Below are 10076 nucleotides of genomic sequence, written 5' to 3'. Positions count from 1 at the left end.
TTCAAGGATGCTTGATGCATGTTGGAGAGGTGACATGTAATATATATTAGTGTTGGATCAAATACCAATACGAAAAAGTTTAAAACATTTTCTAAAAATCCATCGCTTTAAAGATGCAATGTGACTAGGTTTGAATCTTTACCCAAAAGATAACACAACCTGAGTCTAATCTTAATAAAATACTGACTAACTAGAAAATTAAATTAAGAATCTAAAAACTTGATTTGTATATTTACACAACTATTGAAAGTAAGAGTCAAATACATAAATGATTACTATAAAAGACTTGAGTCAAAAAGAAAACATCATGCCACAAAAAATTGAAATATCAAAAAGGGGTATGCTTCTCATTATATTCTTTGTATTTTCTTTACATTTCATCTTCATATTTATATATACTATACCAAAAATAGTTTTGGTTTCCCTAAAAAAGAGAAGCAACAAGCCCCAAGCCATTACATTATATATATATATGTTTTACAAAATAGCCCTAAACTAATTATTCTTCGCACAATGGTTTTTTATCCTCTAAAATATCCCAAAATCATTGAAGTTCCATTTTTCCACCGCATTTGTAATATGTTCATCAAAATTAGCAGGGTCAGTGCTCTTTTTAATGAACATAGCTCAAAGCTCTAACTTTTCCTACTCCTTTACCAGCTTTTTCACGGTGTCCCCTGAATTAGTAGAGATAACCTATGAAGTTACCATAAGCCTAATACTACTATCACTTTTCTCCTTATCCTCATCCTAGGTTAAATCTAGGTTGACAACAGGGCTTGGATTTTTATTTGGCATTCCCTCTACCACAGGCAATCCCATTTCTAGCAATCAACTACATTTCTAATGATGTTAAGCAATATGTCTGCATGTTAAAGAATGTTTTTTGACCAGTTGTCATTCAACCATAAATGCAACAATATATTCCATATATGTGTAATCCTTTTGATATCTCATTTTCTTATCAATCCTTGACTTAATATTGATCATGATCTTTTGATAGTTTGACAATCAATTTGATAACCATACAATCAATTTCTAGCCTTTCATTCATTTAGTAATCACATATCATTTGTAGATGATATGACCTTATTTGTTATCTCGTAGTGCACATTTGCCAACACATTATATATTTTTTTCATTAGAAGTATAAATTTGCCTCACACAATATATAAATTTTCCATTATAAGGGAAAAATTGTCTCATACAAATTTTTTTTTTCCATTAAATGGGAAAAATTGCCTCATACATTATATATATTTTCCATTGCAATGGACAAAATCGCCTCTTACATTATATTATTTTCCTATCACAAGGAAAAAAATCACCTCAATTTTATGAATTTTACTATGGTCAGAGTAAAATAACCCCTAAATTAAACTTTTCCCCACATTGGAAACAAAATTGCCAAAAGATTTTAATTTTTTCCCCAAAAATAATGTTAGATTCACCACGATTTTTTTTTTTTCTTCAAAAGGGGGTTTCTTAAAGTTATTCCTGCACACACACACACACACACACACACACACACACACACCTAAAGACATATATGCATGTGTGTTTAACTGCATTTGTACTTTGAGCTTCCATAAGTTAGCCTTCTATATTAGCTAGAACTTTACCTTTAATTATCTTTACATATCATCATATTTCCTTTGGCATATCTTCCCAAAAAGAAATGAATGTGTCCATCACAAATTGAATTTCTTTACCAACCATAACAAGAAAAAAGTTCCTTATGTCTTTCGGCATTGTTGTGGGACTAAAAAACTCCTTCCTTGTAGGTCCTTCCTATGAGATTCTTGTATTGATTTGAGGGCATTTCCTTACTTCAATTGAGCTCAAGAATTGATCCTTCCCCTTCTATGGAGATCCTCTCACAAATGTCCAATTGAATGACAATGTTGACATTTAATTTTAATCCCTATCTCTTTTATCACGAGGGTTGCACAAGTTGATGGATGCAAATTCTTGTAGACATTTTGAATTCACATTCTATTAGTTATTTGTCTACCTTAAAAAATCACAAAAATATAATATATTCTTTATTAAAATATAATATTCTTTATAAAAGTATATTATATACTTTTATCAATGAAGATAAATAAGGTAGACCATTATTTGATATTATAAACTTATGTTTATTATATTTCTTCTATTAATAAATTCAAAATATATTTAAATAATAAAAAGTAATAATAAAATAATTGGTCAAAATATATCTTTAATATTTTATAATATTGAAAAAGTTATCTTATAAATTTTGAAGAATACAAAGCACATTTTGCCCAATCTATATAAGATCTTATAAATTAGACATAGAGCACCTAATATTTCAAAAATGAAAATAAATGCATTGAAATTAAACAAAGTAAAGTTTAGAAAAAAAACACTACGCACATATTGGTGGCACATCATAAGAATAAAACAATATATCTACAAAATAGTTATAATAGCTTTATTTTAATCACTTAATTAATGTTAAAATTGTTTACTTTTATGATTCCAAACCATAATCTGGTGACTTATCACTATTTAGTCAAATATATATTATGTTTTTCAAGAATAAACAACCATCAAAAGAAATCTATTATTATCATTATTTATAAAAATATAAATATATTTTTATTAGGAATGTATACTCTAATAAGAAAGATATTGTTTTTGAACAAAATATGTCCTTGTTTAAAATTAAAACATTTTTTAATAATCATAATGAGAGATTGTTTCTAGAAGGCAAGCGAAATAGAACAAGACTTCAAAATTAGAAACCAATTTGCATCTTCAAAATGCTAAGTTTTAATTTTATTAGCCCCATCATTAATTTGATTCAAAAATTTCAATTTATACATTTTATATTGCTCTCCAATATCAAACAATAGTAAACACCACAGTTGTGAAACTTGTCGAGTAGTTCTAATTCAAGTTGCTAGGTGAGTTACCCAATAACTCACAAACTATTTTTTGTAAAACTCGTGTCAAATTTTCATTATAAATCTTCGAGTCATTGCAAAAAAGTCATTCTTTGTCAATAACTTGTCCAAATTGATATAATAACTCTCTCTTTCTTGTTAAAAAATGTCATTTTCATGTGTTTGGTGATCTAAGGCACATAGCAACACAACAAATGGCACATAAGGCATTTATGGTTTCAAATGACTTATTTTGGACTTGGCAAGGGGGCTCCACCCTCAACCCCACCTTATATCATGATAGGGAGCACACTTGCAACATTGCCCCTAAGCCCCATAAGTGGCACTACCCCTTGATCCTTATAAATCATGGACTCATTGCAAAATAATCACAATTCCTTTGTCACTAGAAACTTGTTCAAATCCATACAAAAAAAAAATCTTGCTTGTTAAAAAATACATTTCTATTTCATTTTCATACGTGTTTGGTGATCTAGGGTTCATAACACAACAAATAGCATTAAAGGCTTATGTGGTTTTGAAGAACTCATGTTGGGTTAACAAGGGGGGGCTCCACCCCTCAACCCCTCCTTGTAACATGTCAAAGGGCACACTAGGTGCATGTTCCCCAAACCCCATAACTTGACCCATATCAATTGTGGATTCATTGCAAAATAATCACAATTTCTTTGTCAATAATTTGTCAAGCTCCATATTTTTTTTTTGTCTTGCTTGTTAACAAAACATGCTTTTCATTTCATTTTCACGTGCATTTGGTGATCTAAGGCACATAGCAGTACAACAAATAGCACTAAAGGCTTGGTGACACTCAAACCCCACCTTGTGTCACAATAGGGACAAGACATGGAGAACTGCACCTGGACACAATAAGAAGAGCTACCCACTGACTCTCTCGGGGGCATTGTCCCTCAACCTTGTCAAGGTCTCCACTCTCAAATGCACATTAGTGGAATCTTTTGTCGTGTAAGACACTTGTTTACAATAGAACGATGATGAAAAATCAAGACATAACTTTATTATCACACAACTTGCCAAAAAAATTCCTTTAGACAAGACAGCTCTACATATGACATTGCCAATGGAAGTGGCATTGCAACTTAAATAGAGACTGAACTAGTCTTTTGTCCACGATATGTAAACTCTAGTTTCAATTTTTATATGATGGAACTCAGTATTATGCTTTCTAAATTTAGTAATGTATTTTTTTAATGCGTATATTTAAAAATGTAAAATAAAATTTCTGAATTTTCCCCAGTTTTTCTGAGTTTCAAGTTTTTATGTGTTTTGGGCTTGCCAAGTTATTGTGGTTTCTCCTATCATGCACACCACATTATTCAAAAGAGAATGTGTAGATAGTTAGATCAATTTGTGCAATTCCAACTACATTGAAAATGACATGAAAAAAGAATTAAAGATTCATCTATTGGTGCCACAAAAGAAGCAAATTAGATTTCCACATTTTTATCCATTGCATGAGAGTGCTCCAACAAAATGCAAATTTGCTGCAATTATCATCTAAAATACATTTGCAGCTAGCTTCTTTATCGGTCACAAGTTCACAACCATTATCCATGTAAATTGCTTTAATAAGAATATGACCTAATTAGTAATGCTTAAAAATATGCTATTTCTTTTCTTTATCCATGTATATTGGATATTTATGTCCTATTTGAAATTGCTTTTAAGGAAATTATGTTTAGACTGATATTTGATGTTATTTATGAATCTAAAACTCAATAAAAATGTGTTTTTTTTTTTTTTTTTTCCAAAATAGATAAAGGGCATAAGCCGATAAGAAAAATAATGGTTGCAGCATGCATACCATATTGTAGCTTTAGAAAAGTAATAGAATAGGGCTTTCATACCTCATTGTAGCTTTCTTAATATGCCTGCTTCTTTTACAGCATCTGTAGTTACTTTCTGCGTCTTTCTTCCAAATGCAGATTACAGATATTTAAAATAACATTTTAAAATTTATATTGCCCTAAATCATTCCTGGAGAAGCCTATATAGCCAATTATTGCTAAGAAAATTAAATACCTTAATTCAAGATCAACTGAGCTACTTATTCTCTTTATACTTGTTATCCATCAGCTTGTCATTTACTACACTCGATCAATTCCGTATAATGCACTCTACTGAGATTAAATTATTAGAAATGGCAAACCATGTTATTGTTAATGTCCCGGTCTTATAGCTATAACCACAACCATGCACTTATATTTATTTCCAAGATTGATTGCACATTACCATTTTTCATTTTCACGTATTCATTACTAGTAGATTTAGATGCTATGTCCTCTGCCATCAGCTAATCATCCCAATCAATATTAGATTTTTTTATATTCTACTATTGCCTCCTTGTCCCCGTAGACAAATTTCATAAAGTATAAATGTAGTTACATGCATATAGTGAAAGAATATTATTTGCACGTTTGAAAAAGACAATTCCCCCCATTTTTGCAGCTGAAACTTCAAATGAAAATAAGCTTGCAATGCAAATTAGAGAAAAAAAATCACAAGAAAGAGTTTATAGACCTTGACAAGCTAGATTCACCATTTTGTAAAATAAGAAAACAGTTTACATACACAATCAACTTATCTTTACAAAAGGGCAGTAGATCATATATATGTCCTTTGCTATTCATGTTTTAGTTGTTTCTTTACTTGAAACAGCCAAGCCTAAACTGTATTTAAAGCAAAATATTAGCCTTCAATCAGTGACAAAAAACTGAGTTTGTCAAAGCACGATGCAGCCCCAGAGCATCTCCACAAAAGGGGAAAGATTTAAACTTGAAAACAACAACCATGTATAGAAGTTACCTCATTGCATTTTACAAAAAAGAAGTCTACCACCAGATATATATTGACCAGAAAAAGGAAGCTCCTTAAAGAAACTTTTACGAGAAGCCTCCCACCTACCAAGAATTTCTTCTGGGTCATCATTTGAGAATACAATAGAGTAATTACCTATTCTGTTATGAAATCTGGACGGAAACCTACATCTTTGTAGATTCAAAGTTCCAATTCAAGTCCTTGGATTTTCGAGCAAAAGAACATAAATAATTTACATCATTGCATACCATTTGCTAACAATTTTAAAACTATAAATGAAATTCATCAGCTAAATACTAAGCAGCCATATAAAGTTCTTTGACATGAAAATTACTTTTATCCAGAATTCTCCCACCCACCAAGCTGATCTTCTGGGTCATAATTTGTGAAAAGCACAAACTCATTGCCTAACTTGTTATGATGTGTGGGCCGGAATCCACATGGCTGGAGATTCAAAATTTTTAGTGCAAGTTGTTCTTGAACTTTACTTGAAATGCAAATCAATCAGTTTTAATGAAAAGAATATTTACCTTGATTAAAACTAAACATCCAGTTCATTCTTGGAATAAAAATAATGCTAGTTCTAGCACTAAATTCCAACGTTTATCTCTAAATTAAAAAAAAAATGACAACTTAGAAATGGATTCAATGAGAATATTATATGTAAATAAAAGTATCACCGTTAATTATGATTAATTCTCTGGTAGATGAAAAGAAAAATTTATTATATTATCAAGAATAACCAATATGGCTTTGATTCTTATTTAAATTTGCTGTTAGGCAATATTATTGCACCAGTGAAACTTAAGTGGTTATTAAAAATTTGTTGGTCAACCAGTTACAACTAATCACTTTTATTGACAAAAAGAATTATTTTATTAAAAGTGAAAGATTTTTAACTTTTATAAATCAGGGCAAGCAGATCTCCACAATCCATGAGATCAAGACAAACATGAAAGAGAGCATATTCTCTCTCTCTCTCTCTCTCTCTCTCTCTCTCTCTCTCTCTCTCTCGGTCATTCTGATTTTTATTAATCATCGAGACTATTTTTGCTGAAGGGAAAATGTGTGAATTAAATGATTAAAAAAAGTTAAGCACACAAAACAACTTATATTCTTAGTTCCAAATTTAACATCTATTTTAAAGCTACTTGTCGCCCAAGCCACAAGCGATCTAGTAACTAAATGAAAAGTACAAGATGAGTTAAACATATGTGCATCTGAGGAAACTAAACATACGAGTATGTTACACATGTACTACTACATATGAATTACCTGACCAACATGTACCTCAACTATACTGAAAATTAAGAGATTGGCTATTAAAATATAATTAATAAATTAAAGTTTTAGTGTGTCCCCAATTTCGTGAGCATCAGTGTTTTAAGGATTGGCCTACTAGCTGACCCTTGTAAGCTAGTATGGTGAATTAAAGGGTGTCCATTTTGGGTATCACAGAAGGTTTCTAGTGGCAGATGTCAGGGCTTGCTCAGGATTGTTCCTCATTTGAGTCAAAATGGAACACTTACTATTTATAGTAAGTATCTATTTCAGGGTGGTCGGGATTTGTCTTTGGTAGGGGACCTGAGAAGCTTGGTGGTAGTGTTGAGTCTTGATAGCTTCAACAGAGCTTCTTGAGCTTCTTTCTAGGGACTTGCTATTTATAGTAAGTCAAGTTCATGCAGTTGCTATTTTTGGCAAGGCACTTGGTTGTTTGACATTGTTGATACCTGGATTATCATTGGTACCTTGGAGAAGCATTTTTGGCCAGTGTGCAAGATTATTTTATTAATAATAAAGTGGTACTTTATTAATAATATATATTTAAGTGGAATCATAAAAGTCATTAAGTGCATGGGTTAAGTTATTTGGTTAAAGAGCATTTAATCATCTTTTTATAATTAATTCATGTATTGGCGTGAACTTTGAGGAAGGGGAAATAACTATTATAATTCAAATGCAATCAAGATAAGAACTTAATTTCATGTGAGGTGTGAAGAAGCTCCAGGGGCGAATTGTAGTGAGGAATTATATATTCCATCTAATGCAAAAATTGAACCATCCATTTGTGCTTTTAATTTTGGTAATTTGGTGTGAAGTTCAGAACCAAGGGTTTCAACTTTTTTAATCTAAAGAATTGTGAATTCTTTCAGATGTCATTGCACTCTGAATCAACGATTTTGGGCTGGTGAATTGTGCCTAAGAGTGGCTTAATCCTGAGGTACTATTAGTATTTGTTTCAAATGGTGATCAAACCACAAGGAAGAATCCAGCATTTTTGACAGAGATTTCATACAGGGCGTAAGTATTATTTTAATGCAGATATTCCATGCTATATCAGTGTGCTTAGCAGGGCTGGGCGGCATTGTGATGACAGATTGCAAAAATAATTCATAGGCTGCATATGGAACCCTTTAATGTCTTCCGTGGCTCTTTGGAGTAGCTTCCAGGCAGCAATGAACATATTTGTAGGGCTGCAATTCAGTTAGACAAGGCTTTTTGACATAGAGTGCCTACCTCATCATTCTCGAGCTTCAATGTTAGATAGTTTCGACGAGTGGTGTCTTCAATGATTGGATGACACTGGTGCATGATGGTAGTTACAGATTCTCATTAATAATCTCAGATATATATTTAACAACATTCCATGCATATTTTTAATTCTGGTTTTGTAATAGAATGAATAAGTTGTAGGGAGAATTGCTTAGTGATGAGAAAGATGGTGGCTCAAAGGATAGTTTACATAACTTCCATGCATTTGTTTATGTTTCGAATTGCAAGAATTCATAAAACAAATGAAGCAAAGCATACTCATTCAGAAATCAAAACTTCTTCATTGCAAAATGTCAAACATCTGGAAAGCATAGCAATTCAATGATTGTCAGAGTTAGAACCACTTGCGTTTCTTACAGTGGTATCAGAGCTTGCATGCAAAGTGAACATCCAGAATCGAAGTTCTAACCTGTTGGAATCATTACATTTAGGCCTTTCACTCCTTACTTTCCCTTTTTGAGTCTCTTATACATTCTTTCTACTTTTCTATTTTCGCCGAAAATTCCATTTACCTTCATCTTAGCTTTGTAGTTTTTGTCAGACCCACTACCCATTCTTTGCACCTGCAGTATTAACTTATTTGTACCTAACTAAATTACTATTAGGTATCGAAGCCCTTGTTTAGAAAAATAGTACAAAAACTTAAACATGAAACATAAGCAAGATAAAAGCATGCCCCTTAATAAATCAACTAATTAAACACCATATACCAGAAAAGCTTCACAAATTAGAATTAATGGATCTTGAAATAAATACCTGTTAATAAAAGAAAATAAGAATTCTTCTGATTTACAAGCAATTCCATTGTCTTATACATCTTCAAGAGGCATTCTTCACTCTGTAATTCCAATGAGGGAAATACATTCAAAATGCATTCTACAAAATTTATTAATTAAATAATCTTTTGAATAAACCAAGAAAATTCAGGCACTCCAGATATTCAGCATCAAGATAAAAGCCATAAAGTTCAGACAAGAGAAATTGGATTTAGCCATCAGGTAAACAGAAAAAATCCACAACTTGCAGCTTCTTGAAGAAAAAGGAATTTAATTTATTCTAACCTTGAAATATCTTCACAATCAAAAGAATTATATGCAGTACAATTACAGCCTCTTATGGACATCATATTATATATATAAATGCACAAAATAAAGGAAAACAATATCAACTTAAGCAAGACTCTGCAAGTTAAGAGAGACTTCTGCTCTTTATAAAAAATGCCTCCCTCATATTATTATGGCTGATGTATATCATGCAGGAAAATGCTAGGACTCAAAGGAATTAACTGTGCGACCCATTGACAAATGCCACTCAATGATCACAAGACAAAACAAATTTAAGTTGGACAGTCAGCTTAGTATTAGAGCATAGATATTTAAAATAATTAGTGATCAGTTGTACATTTATGTTGTGGAATCAGTTAAAAGCAGGCATAACCACTACCCAGATTCAGAGGCGTAAAAAATGTAAAACATTAAATAATGCTCTCTAATTATTAGCACACCCTATCATAATTTTCAGTTGCATGAGAGCCCTGGGAGCCCAAGGTACATAATGATATTCCCAAATACATTATATGCATCAATGAGGTAAATATAACAATCAATTGAAAAATATTTGATATAAAGTTAATCTATTTACTAAAATTATATAGAGAAGTAGATATAAAGTTAAACCATGAATTATTATTTATAGCCTACTTTCGAATTAAACATTGGGCATCAAGGTGTCCTCAGGGGCTCTGCAACTTGGTGG

General features: G+C 31.6%; 1 protein-coding gene across 1 annotated transcript in view; it reads right to left on the bottom strand.

Moving 5' to 3' along the window:
- Positions 1-6057: 6057 nt before the first annotated feature.
- LOC149553117 (uncharacterized) overlaps positions 6058-10076 on the bottom strand; it is a 69262-nt gene continuing 65243 nt past the window's right edge. Inside the window, exons 3-4 of the mRNA XM_089790287.1 lie at positions 9078-9159; positions 6058-6256 (exon numbers count right to left, since the gene is read on the bottom strand). Coding sequence (XP_089646413.1) covers positions 6105-6256; positions 9078-9159 — 234 coding nt within the window. The 3' untranslated portion in view covers positions 6058-6104. The remainder of the gene's footprint in view (positions 6257-9077; positions 9160-10076) is intronic.

Source organism: Cupressus sempervirens, chromosome 6 (genome assembly GCF_028749045.1).
Source record: "Cupressus sempervirens isolate cs-2001-9-10 chromosome 6, ASM2874904v1, whole genome shotgun sequence".
In the NCBI taxonomy this organism is placed as follows: domain Eukaryota; kingdom Viridiplantae; phylum Streptophyta; class Pinopsida; order Cupressales; family Cupressaceae; genus Cupressus; species Cupressus sempervirens.
This window is presented reverse-complemented; position numbering and strand designations above follow the sequence as displayed.